The following is a 21717-nucleotide window of genomic DNA, read 5'->3' on the forward strand; positions in this document are numbered from 1 at the left end:
GGTAATGAATGAAGCCAATCTATTTCAACATCATCTCACATATCTTACACAGATGGGATTCCAATTCAAAAACAATAAAGACTTGTATTAGTGGGCAGAAAAAGATGTATGATAAAATAAAGTTAATCATGGAGGAGCATTGAAAGAGTGAAGATTCTTGTAAAAAGAAAGCCCTGACCTATACCAATCATTATACCCCCTTTCCTTTAACAAGAAAACGAGTGGAATGAACAATAAAACCATACCATACGAGTGAAAACTGAAAGACGCTCTCCTTCCTAGTTGGTGAGCAGTCAGCCTTACCGACAGGACCCGGTGTCTCCACCAAATTGACTAGCAACGAGAAAAACCAGAGGTAAATTAGCAATAAATTCCATCAGTCACCGAGTGCACTTTAACTAAAAGAAAAGAAAAAAAAAAGTAACAGCTAGCCCAATTGATCTCGTTTGTTCACACATCCAATAGGTATCTCCACTTTCACTACAGGATAAATCCAAGTCTATGAATAAGAACCGGAGGGGGGGGGGTCCAAAGTTAAAATTACTTTATGGTGCTGTAGACGATGAGAGAAATGGTGGAGTGATTTTGAAAGTCCATTTCCATCTCTAGGCGTAACATGTATATTACTCCAGAAATGGAGCACTTCTTCAACGCTGCAGGATGGATAAATACCATCCCAGATGCTATTCTGGCTTAGCACTGTTTCGAGACTAGCTTGATAATGTATTAGTTTATCATGGATTTCATAATTTCATTTCAAGAATTCCCACATAAACCACAAGCAAAGGCTGAACCTGCCATGTTATGTATAGGGTACAATCTTCTGCGTGTCATGTTGCAGGGGAGATCAAATGAAAGAGTAAATCACTTTGGCAACATAAATATAGATTTCTGATAATGGGATCTTATGGATGGGACCTGGAGAGAGCAGGTCAAAGAGGGTTCAAGTGTGCACATTTGCCGTCTGCATGAATGAAAGCAAAAATTTAGTTCCAACAAGCTGGCAAATCTTTGATGCTACAGATACCACCTACCTGCTGAGTTCTAGTCATCAACAGTCGCCGAAACGTATTGCCTGCAAGATCATGTTCATTGCAATATAACTTTCAGCGATCCTGTGTGACGCTCCATGTCGACAGACGTCCTTGCTTCTGCTTTCCTCAAGGCTTTTAGCAACCATGCAAAGGCTAAGTGCTGACCTGCAAGACTTCAAATATCAATTCGGGTATCAAAAGTTTCAAAAAAGGGCCCAGCTGGGAGAGTACAAAATTGGAATGTTTAATAAACAAGTTACCAAAGATAACCTTAGCGAAAATAGTAAACACATAAATAACAGTAGAGAGGGAAATTAAGAAGTGATGGTAAAGAAGGGCCCCTAGTCCTTACTTTTCTTGACCATGACAACTAAAGCACTGAGATTGACATCCACTCTTCATGGTGGGCTCTGCATTTTCATAAACAGACAACATAGGTGATGCAGACGAGTTAAATCAGTGAGGAGAGCTTCTTTGAAACAAAGATTCACTCTCGAGTTCTTCCAAGGTTGACTCATGTGGCCAGCAAGCTGGTTCACACTCCCATCAACTCAAGCCAAGCCTACCCTGCAGCAAAAATATACTATAAACTTTTAGTCAATGTCATTTTTTTTTCTCCCTTTCGCAACTCTGCTTTTTTAAAGTAACTCAGTAAGTTTTACATTCCACCAAGCATACTATGTCTCGAGTATACATGGGCATTTTCACTTTTTTCAATCACGGAACAAGCAATGTTAATTAAAACTACGAAGTGAGAGAGATATTTCACTACATTTCAAAACGAGATAATCAAATATCCTGCCTAAATTCAATCAATGTTGCCAAACAAACAAATTCTCTGGAATTATGATAAAGGAACAGTTTGGCAGGATTGATCCTTCGATATTAAACATTTGTTCTTCTTAAGAAAACAGGGAGGAACATAAACAAGAAAAATATTTGAAATGTCAATAATACAGCACATTAAACTCAAACTTTTCTGCAGCAAAACCTTCTTAGGGATCTGATGTGGGACTATAAACTTGAAAAAAAAGAAGAGTAAAGCAAGAAGCTAAGGATTAAAAGCAGGGAAAAGGAAAAGCTAGGAAGAAAGAGAATTAGGAGGAAAAGTCTATTATTTTATTAAATCATCAAAATTGTGTCATGAAATAAATAAAAAACATATAAATAGTATAGCTCTAAAACATTTAATTATTAGGTTTAATCTATCAATTAAAACTGTTTTATATAAATAATCCCAATAAATAAAATAAAAACAATAAAATAGGCTTATATGAACTCAATTTCCCATCCAAAAAGTGAAAGGTGAAGCTATTCTTCATCGTTTCCGTTCGTTTCTGTTCGTTTCCGTTCATATACCCATATAATTTAGCGTATGAATCTAAATAAATAACGTGGAGATGGTAAGGCCACGCAAGTACTCATTATTGCCAGCAGTGTCATATTCATGATGGTTCCACGCAAACATCATATCTGTAATTCTGTATATGCCGACCAATATAAAAGACTCGTGAAATTGTAAATGAGTGAACTGCCAAAATGTCAAATTATTAGACTTATACCGTAACATAGCACCATTAATTTGAACATTTGATATTAATCTATGGTATTGGGAGGAGGATTGCTAAAAATTGGCCCACGAATCGAAATTGGGGAAGTGTCCGCCTGGTTTCTGACAAACTCCTGCAGATCAATATAATAATGAACTCCATGCATGGTTATCAGCTGATGCATAAACCATGTAGGGAAAGGCAGTGAAAACGCACTGGAACAACTGGAGCAGGATCCCCCCACCCACCCACCCACCCTTTTCATGTAATAACATTTTAGAGTCATCATTTCATCCTTGATGTAAACGTTAGCTTTTAGTGGGCTCACATATTTTACCTCATCGCTTTATATCATCACTTTCCTCATTGCGTACACACCTCCTTTTTAATTATTATTGTTCTCCAACAAAATTATTGTTTCTTTTTGAATAACAATTTTCCATTTTGGTCATTGGACTAATCAATTCTTCACTACTTAGAAACAGTGATGCAATAAATAAAGATGGTTGATATTGCATAAGAACTCATTGCAAATGATTCACATAGCATTGCCTAATGATGAATAAATCCAGTTGACCTCATTTCTGCAACATATAGTCATATATTGAAATAGGCACTCCTAAGAAAGTATCTGTGCTAGCTTACCATCTTGGACATGGAAAACCTGTTTCATAGTTACTTTGCTTGGATGGCACCAATACCAATGCCAACTTTCTTTGGTAGTTCTAGTAGAATGAAGAAGGCACTTGTTCAGTCCAAATTCTAAATCACCTACATGGGTCAAAAAGTTTTCATAAAGTCAAAAACCACAAGCAATTTATTTCCTGAGGAACCTGTCCACCTTCTCTTGTCTGGCAGGAAACTTGCAGCAAAATGAGGTAACATATTTTAGAAGTGAATTGTTTCATATTTCAAGACACCACAACAAAGACAGATGATTCAAACATAGAGAGAGAAAAAGCTAATAATTCACGCAAGAGGATCATAACAAACCAGCCATCAGTTTGTTCTGGTCAATTCTGATGCCTAACGAAACCAAGTTTTTGAACTTAGGGGCATGGCCTTGGAGTTGACATAAAACAATCAAACACAATTTTTTTATATTCCTGACCGTTTTTACGTCTATAACCAAAAAGCCAAAATCATGCCCATTGAAGATGAAGGATCCATTGAGATCACGCGCCTAAGAAGTTTTAGTGATACGTTGTTTTATCCTTTAATATACTCTACCCTAAACATACCTCTCACATCTTCATCTAGAAGTGACACGAAAACAAATACAAGGGAAAGAATTCTATAAATCCTATACCTTCAGAATTCTACATGAGTTAAAAAGAAAAACATTACACTGATGGTGCTTCGACAAAGACCTCGTTGAGCATGTCATCTTCACAGCCTACCATGCGGAACAGCTCCCCATCCTTTTCTTCTTCATTTGAGAAATCACGTTTCTCAAGCTTTGCATGAGCTGCAACGAATATCATCTTCTGTGCCCGTTCAAGTCCCACCCTTGAGTTTCTATGGATACAAAACCATTTCATGCAAGACCAATTGCACTTAAACCCGCTTGAGGTCGCATGGAGAAAGATAAGCCTAACTGCAACCTTCCCTAGTGTTTTATACTCACTCAGGCAAGTTTCCCACACTAGTCTGCTGCCTTGAGGATTTGCAATTTTCATCTTTCCAGTCAAAGGGTCTCGCTGTTTAACCTGAACAGCCTGTGCATATAGTGGATCCATACCTTCTGACCTCCATTTCATAAGCTCCATTAAGGCAACATGAGCTTCTTCCCTGGATGCCAAACGGGTTATAAGCTTATCAACATCCTTTTCCTGCTCATGAGTCAAGCACTTGAAAGGTGGAAGGTATTTTCCACTTGTGTCCCTCATCAAATAACGAGGGTCAAGTATAAATGCAGCTGACCATGCTGGGTGATAGTTCTTTCTGAATCTCTTTTCAACTATTTTCTCAACTTGGCCTTCTGCAATATTGAATCTTGCACCCCATTCCTTCACTTTTGCTTTCAACTCTTGCCAAAGAGGAAAGCATTCCCCTATCAACGGCCGCTCAGTCTCAATCTCTTGAGCCATCCCTCTAATGAGCTTCATTAGCGAATAAACGGCTTCCAAATCATTCCAAAAACCCTCACTTTGAATCATCCCAGAGACCTCCCTAGCGACAGGATCCTCCACACATATCAACTTATATGACTCGTCTAAGATAACCATTTGGAGCACACGGGCACAGCTCAATACATCCTCCAACATTGCATAAACAGGCGCAAAGTCCTTTACACAATCACATTTGCACCAAGGAACTCGAAGCAACCCAGTGTAATCAAGCTCCTGCATCCTGTACTTCTGGAAGCTACTCCTAACTTGAGATGCATTATTTACAAAATTAGCAAGCTTCAAGCAATTTTCAATAACAGTCCTGAAAAGTTGAAGCTCCTTGCTAAAATCCTTGATCAAACTAACAAACCCCTGAATCTGACAAGAAATATTCACCATCCACGGATACTGAATCTCCAAGTTCCTCAAAGCCTCAGCCTTGTACTTATCAGAAACTATCCCAGCACATCTCTGCAAACCACTACCACATATCCCCGTCACTGCCCCCCACATAATCTCCTCTGCATACTTCGACGACGCTGTTCCTCCTCCAGTTATCACTGCCTTGTGAAACACACTAGCTCCATTTGGAAGATTAACACCAAACTTAACCAAATTATCTTCCCCACTACAACATTTATTACTCTTCCATCCATTACATGCAACTTGAAAGAACATAGCATCTCTAATTCTAGCTTCCACCTCAGATTTTGCCTCATAAAACCGATTTTCAAGCCTAGCACCAGACAATTCCCTCCTTGACAAACAAGGCAAACCAACTTGATTAAGAAAAGCTCTAAACGTTGGATGCTCAAGACTAGAAAATGATACTGACCCACAAACCTCATAAAACCAATCACTCAGTAACTCAAGAGCAGAATCAATCTGGTCCTTGTTTAACAAGGGACCTGGTGAAGCTTTTGGACTTTTGAGCCTCTTAACACTATCTTCCAACATCGCTAATGCACCCAAATCCTCTTTTCCACCAGACAACACTAAATCCTGACCTTTTGGAGTAAACCCAGAATTAAAGTAACCAACTTGGTCACAGTATTTATTGGACTCAACTAAAGCTAGAGACTTTAAAGCAGTACCTATTTGTGAGCTTCTCTTTCTATGATTATTTGAAGGTGGGGAAGGCAAAGAAGATATAGGCAATGGAGAAATTGCTGAATTGGGTCTTGAAACTGATACAAAATTAGGACAAGTTCCCTTTTTGAGATGTTCAGTGGCAGTCCTTGATGGGTTTGAAGCAGAAAAAACAGCTTCACATAAACAACACTTAAGTTTAACTGCTTTAGGGAGATTTGTATCCGGATTCTTCATCAAAATTGGCTCTAAATGAGCCCAATACCATGCCCCTTTACCCTTGATTGCCTTTGTTTTAACAGTCACCAACCCTTCATATCTCTTGTTCACAGCTCTGATTGCTGTGTCATCATGTATAGAAATAGAAGGGTCACTTGGAGTTGAACTTGTTGAAGCCATTAATGAAAACTGAAAACTGCTTTAGGCCCGCAGTTTACCTCATTCTGATACTATGCTTGATCTTTTCATCGCCCATGAGGTTAGAGAATGGCGAGGTTGGTCGTTGGAGGATGATTTTAGTGTGTGTGGCAGGTGTTTGTGGAATTGTCTAGATGAAGTTGGAAGTTTGATGGAGGGAGAGAATAGAAGAGAGGAGACGAGCTGTGAAGGGGGAGAGGAAGAGAGAGGAGAACTATGGAGGTTTGTTTTGACTGTTGTCCTGTGAGGAGGAAGGGCTATATGCATGGTTGTAAAACCCGCGATTCGGGAAGGTCAATCCGGTCCATCTAGACAGGCCATTTAATTTTTTTAAAAAAGAAAAGTTAAAATAATATATTTCTAATAAAAATATCAAAATTAATTTTTTTCTTATATCAACTTTTTAAAGTGCATGTTTTTTATATATTAAAAAAATAGATGATATACTTTTTGAATAGCTTATTTATTTCTGTGTTTAATGATTTTAAAATATATATTTTTTATTTTAAATTAATATTTTTTAGTATTTTTAGATTATTTTGATATGCTAATGTTAAAAAAAATATTAAAAAATAAAAAATATATTTCGATATATTTTCAAGTGAAAAACACTTTGAAAACACAATCTTTATCATAATACCAAACAAGCTGAAAGTTGAATTATTTCAAAATATTTTGTATTCATTTATTTGTTAAAGTTGAGAATATCTTTTTGAATGATTGTTAAACAATAATATTTATTTTGATGAATTTTTAAATAAAAAACATTTTGAAAAAGCGATCATTATCACAATACCAAACAAGCTAAAGTTGAATTATTTTAAAATATTTTGTATTCATTTATTTGTTAAAGTTGAGAATATTTTTTTGAAAAAGTGTTAAATTATAGCATTCACAATTTAAGATATTTCTTTCACATATTTTTTAGAAAAAGAATTATCGTTCAATCCATATTTTAAATTATTTGAAATAAACAATATCATATTTTCTATACAAGTGTGTGATTAATTTTATTTATAGATGTATAAAATTTCCCAAAACATAATACTCGTTCTTATAACGAGTAGGATTATTCCCATTAAAAGGGAGAAAGGACAAGAAAATGGTTTCAAATTGCATTGATTGTAAAGGAAGAATTTTGTGAGGCATGAAAGAACAACAGGAGAGACATGGACATTTGGGACAAATAAAGGAAAATTGACCTCGTCAAGCTTTGTTGAGTTTGTCTGTTTTCAGGCATGTCTGAACTATAGAATATTCAATGCATCTGTGACATAAATTAAAATGAGATAGTGTTAATTTTATACTCGAATTATTTTTACATCAATTTTATCTTTACATTATTAAAATATAAATCTTTACGTTCCTTATAATGTTGTTTTTTTTAAAAAAAAAATAGTACAATTAGAATGAAGATAGACTTGATAATTTCTAAAAATTTAAAGGTTAATTCGATATAAAAAAATTTTGTTTGGTGGCCAAACTGATTTTTTTATATATAATTGGAGGAATGTTTTGAAGTATATATACATCACATGGGATGAACTCAAAATAATGTTCTGTATAATTAATTATTGGGCATTAATTGTGGCTATGAGGGGTGCAATTAAACTAGTTTACTAGCTATGAACCACTTAAAAATGATGGCAAAATCATGCTTCCCAATTTTTTTTATGGAAAGAGATGAATTAAAATCATCAATTCTGACTAAAAATAAAATAATAGAATCAAATCCAAGACACAAATGCAAACCAAGTCCAACTTTTCCCACTTGAATCTATCCTTTGAGATTATTATATTTCAAATATTTGGTGTTCCTAGTGTTTTACGAGTGATTTGTTCAGCTATATTGTTCCAAAAAATAGCATTTCAATTTCGAAAATAATGCAAAAATAATGTAAAGGGGAACATTAAACAACAGTATAATCTCTTTGTTTTTTCATTTTTTTCAACAATAATCATTCTTATAAAAATAGCATAGTTAGAAGATTTTTTTTAAAAAAAATAAATTAAATTAAATTTTAATTGAATCAACTGAGCTTTCAAAGTCAATTTCTATTTTAACCCTAGTTCGAGTTAAATTTCATATCACTATTTTAGTACATGGTAAAAAAGCATTAATTTGAGACCTATGCATGCTTTTAATAATTATCTTTCGTCCATATGCTATTATGATCATGAAATAGCATGGGTTTTGGATGAAAATTAACCACACCCTTTTAAATTATGGTAATTATGATTTACCCTAACAATCGAAGCAAAGAATTCATGAATTCTCAAGGAATGGCATCTATGATTGATACAATACAGCAAGGTACGTGAAAGGCAAAAAAAAGTCAAAAAGTACATATTTTTGTTGAGACTATAAGACATGACATTCCACCCTAAAGGAAATTGTGTTGTCAACCATTAATAAAGTTTTAATAATACATAAGGTCCTACTTCAATTTATTAGGTACATTTTTGAATTATAAGCTCTCACAATGCTTTTGAGTTTTGGACGTATGGACCTATCCAGAACTTACAGTATAGTTTGGCACCCTTTAGTGCTCATAAATTGAAGGAATAAAACATATATTTTGTGTATGTTCTTGGAGGGGAATTGAATATAAACATTATTTGTATTTAATTACTCTAATATTCTTACAGTCTAGTCTTTTTTTTTTCTAGTTGTATTCATTCTTTTAGAAATTATAATTTATAATTTTATCTTCTTTTTTTTTTTGTTAATCATGGTGTATTCGGACAAGTTTACGTGCAACTCGATTAATCTTTCGGGGTCTTAAAGTTAACGATCATGTAATCCTTCAATGACCCCGAGATTTGTAGCACTTGAATTGGTGATTTCTGAGAAGCAAACTCAAGATCTTATTAGTTAAGTTATATCCATTAAAGTTAATAATTTTATTATTCTTGATATACCAATAGATAAACAAAAAAAATATTGAATTATTTACAAGTTTATATTATATCTCAATTGTATAGACAAAATCTAGAGATGTTAAAAACAAAAGGAAATCTAAGAAAAAAAATCCAAAAAATACACCAAGGAAAGAACAACAAGAGCCTCCTCCCTTCACCAACCGTTCTCTTTTCCGATCCAACCCCAACATTGGATAAAAAACACTAAGAACAACATTGTCTCCTCTTGACGATCCATTATCCTCACCGCAATCTTCTTCTCTCCGATCAAGTAAACACGGCTCCTCTTCCACCCGAAACCAATCTTCTTTGTGAATCCATGGCCACTAATGTCTTCATCAAACAACACTAGCTTTCTTTTCTCGATGGAGATAAATAATTGTCAGCGGCTAATATTTTAAATAAAATATAAGCATATCATTGCACTTCTAACTTCTAAGTAGGTGATGAATCACGATGCCATCGATTAACATTAGTTAGCAGCTAGAAAAACAATGGATTCGACCACCAACCCTCCTTCTCGCTGCCTCCCAAACGATGTGGACCAAATACATGGTCTCATCATTATAATACACATCATTGAAGACAAAAAAGGATGATTATATATTTACATATACATGCATGTGTTTCAAATTTCCAACTTTTTTTATCAATAATTTCTTTTGTGTGGGTGGGTATGATGGTGGAATCCAACTTTAGAATCAAATCTATGTGATTTAAATATAATACCTTAAAAATCTATCTTCAATCCTACGTTAGTGTTTTTCAAATATTTAGACTCGACAACTAATTCATGTCTCACAAACTTTCCTTTCCTTTTCAGTCAGACGACAAACATTTTCCAACATTCTGTGTTGGGGCTAATGTTTCTGCTGTTGACATCTCAAGCTGCAAGAAATTGAGATCTCAATGGAGAATATTTGTTGGCTGCTCGAGCTACAAGTCTATACCAACACTGGTGTGTATTCTAAGAAACCCACTCACTCAATATTATTACTACTCCTTGCCTAACCAGTAGCCGCCATCGAGAGGGCATGTCACAAAGAATGCCAGGAACCCTCTTTTTTTTTATTTATTTAAAAGAAAAAAGAATGCCAAGAACTTGACCCTACAAAAGGTAGAGGTCACGAGCCATCAGAACTAATAGTTGATTGTTTGATATGTTGGGGAGAAAAAAACATATTAATTACAATTGTTATGCAAATTTGGATAGAATAAATCAGTTTATTGGATCATGCCGAGCAGATGTTCTAATAAGAAAGATTGAGAACTGTTCGATGGTATTATTATTAAACTGATGTAGTGGGTTAATCTTGAAATATTTTGATTCGATTTATTATCTAGCATGGTTTAAAATTAAACTATATGGTAGTTATTTTGACATGACCTAATTAATTTGATAAGTCCTGAGACAATCCGAATGACTAGTATGAAAGTGGTTTTGCTTTAAAAGATATTCAAAATGATTTTTTTTTAATATTAAGATGATGATATATTGAATTGATCCAGGCTTCGCAACTTAACTCGTTACCTCCACGATCCTAGTTATGAATTCTACTAGGTCTAAGAGTCTTTTTTTTTAAAAAAAAAAATTTACTTGATTATACCATGATAATAATAGACACTCATAAAATCGAGAATAAATTAAATGTCAAGATATTTATTTGAAACTACAATGACCTTATAGAAAGTAAACTGAAATAATTTATGACTATAATGACTTGACAGGTTGATCCAGAGCTTGGATTGGTCTGTGTTAATAAAAAAACAAGGAAGAAATTACTCGACCTGATTTGGTCAAAAACTCAGGTTAAACCGTGATAAAACACGGGTAAAAAATTTATTGACTTTTTGAAGAAAAAAATAGAGGTCAAAATAAGGTTGTTTTGATTTTTTTTTTTAAATTAGGCTTGCCATATTGACCCTTCCGACCCATAAACTTAGATTTAGCAACCAACTAAGTCAAAGATAGTGCGAGTCTACCAACCATGCTAGATCTAAAGAGTTTGAACTTGGCAGTTGGCTATGCTTAAAATAGCCTAGATCTAGCAAACATATCACGTCTAAAAAACTTGGATTTGGCAGTGAGCCAAACTCAAGGAAACATGGGTTTGACAAAAATGTCAGATCAAAATTATTTGGATTCAATCATTACCAAAATGTATGATAAATTATTATGCATCTCCATCTAAAACTATCATCCGTATTGATTTTTCTATACTTATAAATGTATACAAAATCTCTTAAGGAACTTACCATATTTACTCTATGTGTGTGTGTGTAAATGATATTTGTCTCTTGTTAATACTATCAAAAGCAAAGAACTTTCCAATCATTAGGCCACATTAGTGTTATTAAAACTAACCCAGTTTTGTCTAACCGATCAACCCGGTAACCCCATAACTTAAGACTCGATTGATGTCAAGTTTCAAGTCAAATTGAGCTGTGGAGTTGACCTGATAAAATATATGCCAACTATAAGTGAGTCAATCATGACCTTATCAAAACCCGAACAAGATTTAATTTGATTTAAAAAAAAAGATTTAAAATGAAATTATTACATTTTTTAAATATATTAAAATAACACTAATTTAGATTGACCTAAAGTAGCCTAAATTGATCTAATTTTCTTACTTGGCCAGGGTTTTATAACTATTAGCCATATACTATATTTTTGAAATAGGCCAACACCATAAAAAGAAGACATGAAAATAAAAATAAAAAACACCCTAGAATTCACCAGTAATTGTTTTTCAAATAAAACACATTTCCGTTCTTTACTGTGGAGAATTCTTTGACATGTGTTTGATATTGGTGTATTATGCTTTTAATAGTATATTTTTTATTTAAAAATATATTAAAATAATATTTTTTTTTAATTTTTAATACCACACTAAAATAATATCAATTTAATAATTTTTCAAATAAAACACATAAAAAACCATAAGTTACTGTATTCACGGACATAAAAAAAGTAATGATTTTTTTTGAAAAATCACTTATGTTTATATGGGTTTGGCTAGCTAGAATCCAGAAGTTATTTGTTAGGAATCATTAATTATGATTTACAAATTAATAATATGCTTCTAACATTTTTTAAATTTAATTTGCGAATGGGAAAGCAACCATGAAAATTCTAAATTTCAATACTAAATATATGTTATGGAATAACTAGTTTTATTGGTTAGAACATTTTATTATATACAATTAAGTTCGTATGACTAAAGAAGAATTTCAACAAGCACTTTAGAATGAAGATTCCTACGATGTCATTAGTGGTATGAAAATTATGTCTCTTATGGAAAATTGTAAATTATTAAAAATAATTATTTAATAGTTTTTTTCAAAGAAAAAATAAATTCATGGTTGTTAAACCCATCTATACTTCAATAATTATGATATTTTAATAAAAATAATTAATTTAAACTAAATCGAAAACTTAAACTATTTTTCAAATCAGTTTTGAGATAAAAATACGTTTCTAGAAACAAAAAAACGTTTCTCTATGTGATAAATTCGCAATCATAATTTAAGTATTAGAAAGAAGACTATCATCTCAAACATAATTTTCCTTATTTTCTACTGATTTCTTTTTTGGATAAAAAAAATATCCTTCAGATCTGGGCTTATAGGCCTCATTCAAATTGCATCACCATCATTAATTTCCTAATTTAAACACTCTTCAAAGCCCATTTGTCCCCAACACTCATTTTTCTTTTCTAATGGGCCAAGGAGAATGAGAAAAGAAAAGGGCCGATAATAATAGAACATCAAAAGCACCCTCCAACTATATAGACAATCTCAATTTTACCATCAAACAAATTTAAGTATCAATATTATTCTCAAACTCTTATAACTTTTCAATTCAAGGTTTTTCATCCAAATCTTACCTTTTATTTTATAATAATAAATTTTATTTTATATAATATAGTATTGTAACATAAGTCATAATTGAGAAATCTAAATAGTTTAGTGTGGGTGAGATTGATACTATCTTGATAGTTTGGGGGTATATTTTGATATGTTCCCAAAATAAGAAAAAGGAGGAAGAGAGCACGTGTTCTCATTGCAAAGCGGTAGTACGAACTTTCTGTAATACCCTAGAGAGCAGCCTAAACTTAAGACAGGCTGAGGTTTAAAAAAGAAACAGCAAGGCACCTTCTAGGGTTTTAGACAGAGAGCTGCTTTGTATCAGAAAACAATAGGATGAGCTTCTGGGGTCTGTATCTCAATCAAATTTTAATTACTCAAACTATTAGTTCTCATATTATATTGATTTACTTCATCTGTTTGACGTTTTTGGTTGCTTAGAAATCACGGGGTAATTGTAATATTCTTTATTTCTTTGTGTTTTTGTTGTAAATTTTGGATTTTTGAGCTTATGAGAATCTAAAAGGTTGTTAATGAAGTGAGGTTTTAAAAATATTCAATGTGAATATGGAAAGATATATATTTTTTTAAATGTTTTTGGGTTTTGAATGGTTTTGGATCCTAATTTCTGGACCTTTTAGTTCGTGAGAATAGAAAATGTCGATACTGAGATGGGTTTTACTGGCTTTGGTCGTTGAATGTTGTTTTTGATGTTTTATGTGTTGATATGCTATTTAGGTATTGAAGTGAAACCAGGCAAGCCTCATCCTTATCACTCTGATGATGTGCAAGGAAAGCTTCGGGTAACTCAGGTATTTTTCGCTAGGCCAATCCATTCTATTATTCTTTCAGAGCTTTGAAAGTTTAACTGGTGGGGGAAATAGTAAAATTGCTTGAATTTTCATTTTTTTAGTTTTCAATCAGTGTTGGCCTTCCACGTGTTTTTTGGTTTTGTTGTCTTATGGCTGTTGTTGATATCGATATCTGTGGATCATATTATAATTACATATCAGTTTTTGAGTTGTTTATGTGTGCTGAATTACAATGTAGGCAACTTTGGGCCTTGGTTCGTCAAAAGAAAGGAGCATACTCCAGTGTTCAGTTGGACACAGGAGTCCAATTTTTGTATGTTCACTGTTGCCAGGGAAAGCTGAAAGTTGCTCTCTGAATCTTGAATTTACGGATGAATTAGTAGCGTTCTCAGTGATTGGACCACAAAGCATCCATCTTTGTGGTTACTTTGATTCTGTAGAAGGAGATCACCTCCGAGATGAATATGAATAGTATCCTCTTCACTAGTTTCTTTGGGTTTGTAGTTTATTGGTTGTTTTTATTATCATTTCTCTTCCTTCCCCACCCACTTCATGTAATTGTAGATATTTTGAATACAATGCGGAATTGCTTGGTTGAATTAAATTTTGTCATTACTTTGTTCTTCTTAATTTCTACAACTTTTAAGTGATTCGGGAGAGGATATTGCTGATACGGAGTCGGATGAGTCCAGTGAATATGATTATGATGATGAATATGACGACGACGATGACGATCTTCAAATGTATTCCCCTTCGCCTGTTCCCAAAAGTGGAGGTATTTTGACAATTTGATTAAATACATTGTCTTTATATTCACAAGGTTCATTTACCATTTTCTGTTACTTTGTGGTCTAAAGAGTTTCAAAAGGAGTTTTAAGAGCTATGACTATGTACTTTTTAGTATCTTAGGTGAATAATATCCTTGTATAATGAAATTGTTTATCTAGTGCTAAATTGGTCATTAGTCCAGAGCTTCTCCAACAGAATGCATCAGCTCTGTTCCAAATGGATGCCCCTAATATCTGTACGTGGAAACTGTTGGCCGTTTAATAATTACTGCAAAATATAAATCAGTTCAAATATTGGTAAAAAGATTAGGAGGAAAGCTTCAGAACATTTCAGAACTTGAGAATTTTCTAATCCTTGGTGATATTAGTTAAAGAATTTTATATGTTTACATACACCAACAAAAAATTACCAAAAATTTGTTTACATAATTTATGGTAACATTTATGCTTTTATCATATTATATCATGTTTACTTCACTATGAGTTCTGAATCTATTGTTCTTGTCTTGTGTAAAATTAGTCATCCAATGTTTGTGGACTTCTTTCAAATTTATGCTACTTTTTGTTATATGTGCTTGTTGGCACGCTTTCAATGAAGTTTTAGATAATTTGATTTAGGATCAATAGCAGCAATTAACCGAAGATGTTTTCTTTCCTTAAATCTGCTCCTTATTTTAGTTGTAATTGAGGAGATAACTGAAGATGACAAACCTACAAAAGAAAATGGCAAGTCTAAACGGCTAAAGAAGAAGAATAATCAATCAAGTGACAAGGAAGACCAAAACAACTCTCAACAACAAATTGTTCTTAAGAGGGATAGAGGTATTTCTGTTCTGGAAAGTGAAGATGAAGATGGTTTTCCAATTTCTTCCTCTGCAAAAAGCAAAGATACAGTTCAGGAGCAGCAAGCAGAACTAGATGGACAAAAAGATAAGGAAACAACCCAAGAGACTAAGAAAAAGATGGCAAGTGAGGATAATGATGACACTAGAAAAAAGAGAAAAGTTAAAAGCGTTGATCAAGATGGTCAACCAGAAAGGTGAGACCTTCCATACCTGGGAGTTTTTTTTTTTAAAAAAAAATTATTCTCATTTTTTTTTGTCAGGGACTGGTTGGTTGAGTTATTAGGTTGCACTTTCCTCAAGCAAGGAGTTTACCTTACATTGCCTCGTCAATTATATCTTATGAAGTGGTTCCTGAATTTTGATGGCAGGAAAACAAAGAAAAAGAAGAAGCAGAGAGAACGAGGTACAGAGGCAAAGGTTGATGAAATGGATGACAAGGAAGAGTTCAACAATGCCTCTAGAGATGAAATTGAGTCCAAGCAAGTGAAAAAGCAGGATTCTACCAACCGAAACAAACATGAACAGAGGTGAGAACCGTAGTCTATTATTCTGTGACATAGAACAGTGTTATATTGTTGCCTATCAAATATGAAAATATGTTCATTCTTATGACATGTCTCTGTATGTCATTGAGTGTGAAAAAGTGCCTGGACCAACTCTAATCCAACAAGTGTGTGAACTCACTGTTTTTAAATTAAGAGTTTTTGTCCAAATAATCTTACCACACACCCCGAAAGGTTCGAAATAACAGGAAATGGCTTAGGATTCTTTACATCTCTGTCTCCCAAGGATGTAAGGATGCTGGTATTTGTGAATGAAGGGATTTATGGTAGCCTGATGATAGCATTATTTTTTAGCTTTTACTTAAATATGTTGCCGCTGAACCCATGTGCAGGGACCTTAACACTGATGCAGATAGTATGCCCGGTGAAGATTCATCGGATAAGAAAAAGAAGAAGAATAAGAAGAAGAAAAAGACCCAGGATAGTGGAGCAACAACTAATGATCAAGCTGTTTCAGCTGCGGGAGGTGAAGCCAAGTCTTCATTGGAGTCTGAGGATAAGCAATCTACAGCCAAGTCCTCACAAGTTAGAACCTTTTCAAATGGATTGGTTATTGAAGAATTAGCAATGGGCAAACCAGATGGTAAACGAGCTTCTCCTGGAAGTCAGGTAACTCTTTGCCCTGTATTTGACTGTTGTTCAATCAATTCGCAAAGCCAAAGTCATAGAGGAAATCAGTAAATTGTGGTTTAAGCACATTATTTTTGTTATCTGTTCTTGCATAGATTGATATTATGAAATGTTCGAATTGTTCACCATACATTGCATGTCATCGAGTTGTTCACCATACATTGCCTCTGTCAGTTACGGATGATTTCATAACAAGCAACATGCAAGGATATTTAGATGCATATATTTGTGATAGCCACCATATACCAATTAAAATCCATATTTTACTGTAACTTTGGCATAATTGGAGTTTTTTTGCAAAAGTTATTGATTAATCAAAGGTGAAAGCTTATTTGATGGACTAAAACTATATGCCGTTTGAGTTTCAGGTCAGTGTGCACTATATTGGTAAGCTGAAGAATGGAAAAATATTTGACTCTAATGTCGGGAGGGCTCCCTTTAAATTCCGCCTAGGTACTATGATTTGGACTAGTCAATGGATAACAAAAACTTGATTTCTTGATGATTGATTTACTTTCTTGGTGTCCTGCAGGTGTTGGACAAGTCATAAAAGGATGGGATGTTGGAGTTAATGGTAATCATATTGATGTTTAAGAGTTAAATTTGTATGTTTAATTTATTATCCATAAATTTACATGTTTTTATATGTCAAACCTGCAGGTATGCGAGTTGGGGACAAAAGAAGACTCACAATTCCACCATCGATGGGGTATGCTATCGCTACCACTTCTGTCATATGTTCCCCGATGCACTCCTGACTCAAATTCATCAGATATGATCTGCATGTTTACTTTTGGGAAATACCAAACTCATTGCTTATCTATTACTTCCTACATGACATGACATAAGTTCATCATCAATTTCTTTGCCTTTGGGGTTTCAGGGTTTTCTAAATTTGTTAAAATCTTCTTTATCAAGTCTTCCTTCCCTGCCAAAATGTACTTACTGTGAAATATTCTATGCAGTTACGGAGACCGGGGTGCTGGTGGGAAGATACCTCCAAACTCATGGCTTGTGTTTGATGTTGAGTTGGTGAACGCTCGTTGATTATTTGTTTTATGTGCTCCTTTTCTGCTTTCGAACTCAATGGCCGCTTTTACAGACAGTGGGTATAGATGGATCTCGAAAACTTGGTGTTTTAACTGTAGGCTTGTTTTACAATACTGCAAGTTCACCCTCATCGCATATCTAAAGTGTCAAGATGGATGGTGTGAATAAAATTTTGGTTAATTCAAGTGTAGTAAGACTAGCGTGCTCTGCAAAAATTTTGGTTAAAACTAGCTGTTCTGTTTCAGCAGAATGAAAAAGTGAGTTATCCTATGAGCATGACCACGGGATAGTTTTTTCTTTCACCTTGACCTGCATATTGTGTTGCTTTGAATTTGGATAATATACTTTGTGAGGTCCTCATCTTAAGCTGTGTATGATATGAAAAATCATACTTTGTGAGATTCCTCATCTTAAGCTGTGTATGTTGAAAGACATTTCCATCTACATGGTTGTATTTTGCAAGGCGTTCTGATCTGCGAGGAGCTCCAGTCTTGATCTGTCCCTGTTGAGAAGAAGAAGAAACAATGCGTAAATTTCAGCTCAAGCCGCAAGCAACAGCCTAACAGTCTATCAACATATCCAACTTCTGCGCGCCAACAGTTTATTCAAAGGCGTTCAAGAGCACATCATCTGGCATGGTAACAATAATAATAATAATAAAAAAAAAACCAAGAGCTTGAGAAATGCCCTAGTACTTACTGTAGCCAATCCAACTGAAAGATATACTATGATAGTATCCTAGGTTTCACCACTGCAACGAACAAGGGGAACCATGTCAGAAATGTTAATTAGTGAAAAAATAATTGATGAAAGCCACAAAAAAGAGGATGTACCTCCTTTGGCTTGCCACGACGCCCCAGCCAGCACGTTTCGACATTTTCACAGCTTCAATACTTTCAGTTACAGAACCAATTTGATTCACCTGATAAATTGTGAAATAGAGGGCAAAACAGTTTAGATTTGGTAGCTCCAGCATTGCAGGTATTCTCCTTAATTGCTTTCTCCACACACTGCAATAAAAACACTTGAGTAAGTGGCCGATCACTTTCAGATTTTGCTCATCTCATCATCCATTATACAGAGCATGTTACAAGACTAATAGTTTAAACCTTAGCTCCCATAATCACCTTAGGGTTTGTGACAAGGAGATCATCACCAACAAACTGCACCTGCTCACCAATTTCAGATGCCATCTTAGCATGGTGTTCCTAATCATCTTGATCGAATGGATCCTCAATGGATACAATTGGATAAACAGTCACAAATGATTTGTACACATTCTTCAGACTCTCCAGATATCTTTTGTGATCCATCGTTGTTCTACAACAGAAAGATTCATAAGCTGGGGCCTCAGGTTTAAATTCAAACTTGATAGAATGCAGTCATTCTAAGGAGACAGAAAGTAGCATTTGGTTGTTAAACAACATGATTAAATGAATAAGTTACCTCTTCCTTGAAATTCAAATCATAGGTCTTGTCATCGTTATTATAGAATTCTGAAGCAGCAACATCCACAATGATTTTAAGAGCAAAGAGCTTTAACATCATCAGAAGAGATAGCAACCTTCCAGTATATCCAGCTTTGGCTATTGCTGTCTTGAGCAGTTCAAGACCCTCTTTGTTTTCCTGCACAAAAGACACGATTCAACTTCACCACTACCCGCGCAGTTTAATTCCAATCCAATTGGTAACAAGTCAGACCTAGAAGTTCTAATGCAACGATTAGTACATGAACAGGTAGCTAATAGCATTAACAAACCTGAATATTAGGAGCAAAGCCACCTTCATCACCAACAATAGAGTGAGAATTCAATACTATTTTGCAAACAATAGAGTGAGATATTATCATTCAATTAAAAAAAATGTAAATGCTAGCAAGTCACTTCTAATTTTATACAAAGGCCTAATGTTATCCGTATCAAATCAGGGTTTAGGGTTTTACTTCGGCTTCTCTCTTTAGCTCTGCTTGCAGTATCTGCGATATCAACTTCAAAAGCTCAATCTCTCTCTAACAAGGTAAACTGCCACCTCTGAGCCTGAACCTGCTTGGTTTTATTTCTGTTTTCCTTTCTCTCTCACATTGAAGTAGCTTGCTTTTGTATAGTCACTGGGCCCTTTTATGTGTCTTTGATTTTTGCATCAAGCTATGTTTTAGCTTGTTCTTGTATAAACTTATGAACTTCATGGTAAACCATCATTTGGGTTTGAATAATTCTGAATTGGGTCCATAAGCTTTGTTGAATCGAGGCTATGTGTGTATTTGTTTGATGGTCTAGCTATCAGTTTAGTGTAAATTTTGTTCCATAAATCAAGGGTTGTTCTTGGTGCTTAAGTATGTAAATTGGATCATTTTCTTTGTTCTATTTTGGTTTGTTTCTTTCCAGTATTAGTAGCAATTTGGGGTTTCCAGGGAGAGGAAGAGAACAGCAAGGAAGATAGGAAACAGAATGAATTGAAATCACAGTAGGGATATTTGCTCCAAATACGAGAATTCAATCCATCTATCAATCGATTTCAATTTTAATATTACAACTGAATTCAATCATAATAGAGAATTGGTTCCAAAACAACCTATAAGTCTTTTGGATTCCATTTCTCAGGCCTCCTGATTATTACGCGGAGATGGTGAAGTCGGATGGTCATATGGAGAAAGGGAAGGGCTGGCTTTTGGCAGAGAAGAGGAGCCTTGAGGAGGCCGAGGAGAGAAGGAAAGCTTGATTAAGGCACCAGCGATGAGGACTCCAAATTTTGACACGTAAATCGTACGAGATCATGGCCACCAATTAGACACGTGGAGTGAGAAGCGCATGGTCAAGTAGGACCAGCTGCAATTCACATGGAAAAGTGGTCCCTTAGTTTGAAAAGAAAATTACGGATTAGGTTTTTTTTAAAAAAAAAAATTCAAACATTTATAACGCATTTTAAAAACAAATTAAATTAGGTAAGGATTTGATATAATTTGATCAGTTTGACTAGTTCAAAAATATTAAATAATTAAAAAATATAATATAGTTTAATTAAAAAAACTCAAGAAGAAAAAAATCAAAAAATTTATATTAAAATAAAATTCTCAATTGAGTTAATATTAAAAAATAAAATTAAAAAAAATTAATTAAAAAAATAAAATAATTCAAGCTAAAAAAGTCAAGTCTGGGGAATCCCGGGTCAATTTAGCTACATAATTGATGTATGTTATAAATTGTTTTTTAAGAGATTTTTTTAAGTATATATATATTAAAATAATTTTTAATTTTATTTTATATTAGTATATTAAAATAATTAAAAAAATACTAAAATATATATATTTTCAAATGAAACGCAAAAATTAAAATATCAGTAGCTGCTCATCGAAAACTACTGTTCATTGTCAATGGCCTAAAGTTCATATAACTAGATAGGACCCGCGCTCTATTGTGTGCCATCCAAATTCTTTTTCAAAGTCCAAAAAAAAAAAAAAACAAAAAGGGAAGCGATGCAAGTGGTAAGAGAGTAGCTAAAAGTCTTCTGAGATTTGGTTGGATTTAATAGGCTAAGCTAATTTAAATATTATGAATAAAAAAATATAATGATAATAAATAAATTGATAACAAAAAAAAGCCAAGAAAACAAAATTAAGTTTACTTGGGTTAGCATGTCAAATTCATGATTTGATTGTAATTGCATCCTCATCGAAAGCAAACTGAATAGAACCATGAAACTCAATTATATAATTTAATATTCAATGGTGAAATCAGGAAAAAAATAAAATAAAAAAAACAATGAAAAAATAAACTATTGTCAACCCGTTAATCACATAGAAAGGAAAACAAAAAAAACATGAAAATCAATTCCTAATAAATCAAAAGTTTAATGATGAAATTAGAAAAAAAATAAAGTCAACCCATGTTAGTCTTCAAAACTCGTGACCCCGATCATAAGCACGAGACCAACACCATTAAAAACAACAAAGCAAAATTATAAATCTTTAAAATGCTAGAGGATGAAATTGAAAAAAAAATAAAAAAAAACCTTCCAAAAAAAAAATAAATTATAATTA

The 21717-nt window shown here is 33.8% G+C and overlaps 2 protein-coding genes and 2 long non-coding RNA genes across 4 annotated transcripts; 1 reads left to right on the forward strand and 3 right to left on the reverse strand.

Moving 5' to 3' along the window:
* Window positions 1–2588, reverse strand: LOC133677852 (uncharacterized). Its single transcript, XR_009835849.1, has 3 exons — window positions 1387–2588; window positions 1035–1199; window positions 1–964 (listed from the first exon to the last, which is right to left on the reverse strand). It is a non-coding gene; the product is annotated as an uncharacterized LOC133677852 (long non-coding RNA).
* A 944-nt stretch (window positions 2589–3532) lies between these two features.
* LOC133678775 (uncharacterized) lies at window positions 3533–6452 on the reverse strand. Its single transcript, XM_062101264.1, has one exon. It carries the CDS (start codon window positions 6181–6183, stop codon window positions 3928–3930), a length of 2256 nt encoding a protein of 751 aa, XP_061957248.1. The 5' UTR covers window positions 6184–6452; the 3' UTR covers window positions 3533–3927.
* A 6749-nt stretch (window positions 6453–13201) lies between these two features.
* LOC133677819 (peptidyl-prolyl cis-trans isomerase FKBP53-like) lies at window positions 13202–17983 on the forward strand. The gene is made up of 11 exons (XM_062099946.1): window positions 13202–13342; window positions 13732–13805; window positions 14044–14276; window positions 14453–14580; window positions 15272–15632; window positions 15807–15965; window positions 16334–16610; window positions 17000–17084; window positions 17164–17205; window positions 17292–17340; window positions 17597–17983. Exons 1-11 carry the CDS (start codon window positions 13330–13332, stop codon window positions 17676–17678), a joined length of 1503 nt encoding a protein of 500 aa, XP_061955930.1. The 5' UTR covers window positions 13202–13329; the 3' UTR covers window positions 17679–17983.
* LOC133677820 (uncharacterized) lies at window positions 17897–20404 on the reverse strand. The gene is made up of 7 exons (XR_009835842.1): window positions 19624–20404; window positions 19441–19496; window positions 19128–19307; window positions 18809–19001; window positions 18515–18691; window positions 18381–18432; window positions 17897–18183 (listed from the first exon to the last, which is right to left on the reverse strand). It is a non-coding gene; the product is annotated as an uncharacterized LOC133677820 (long non-coding RNA).
* Between the last annotated feature and the right edge of the window lie 1313 nt (window positions 20405–21717).

The sequence above is a fragment of the Populus nigra genome, chromosome 18 (genome assembly GCF_951802175.1).
Source record: "Populus nigra chromosome 18, ddPopNigr1.1, whole genome shotgun sequence".
NCBI lineage: Eukaryota > Viridiplantae > Streptophyta > Magnoliopsida > Malpighiales > Salicaceae > Populus > Populus nigra.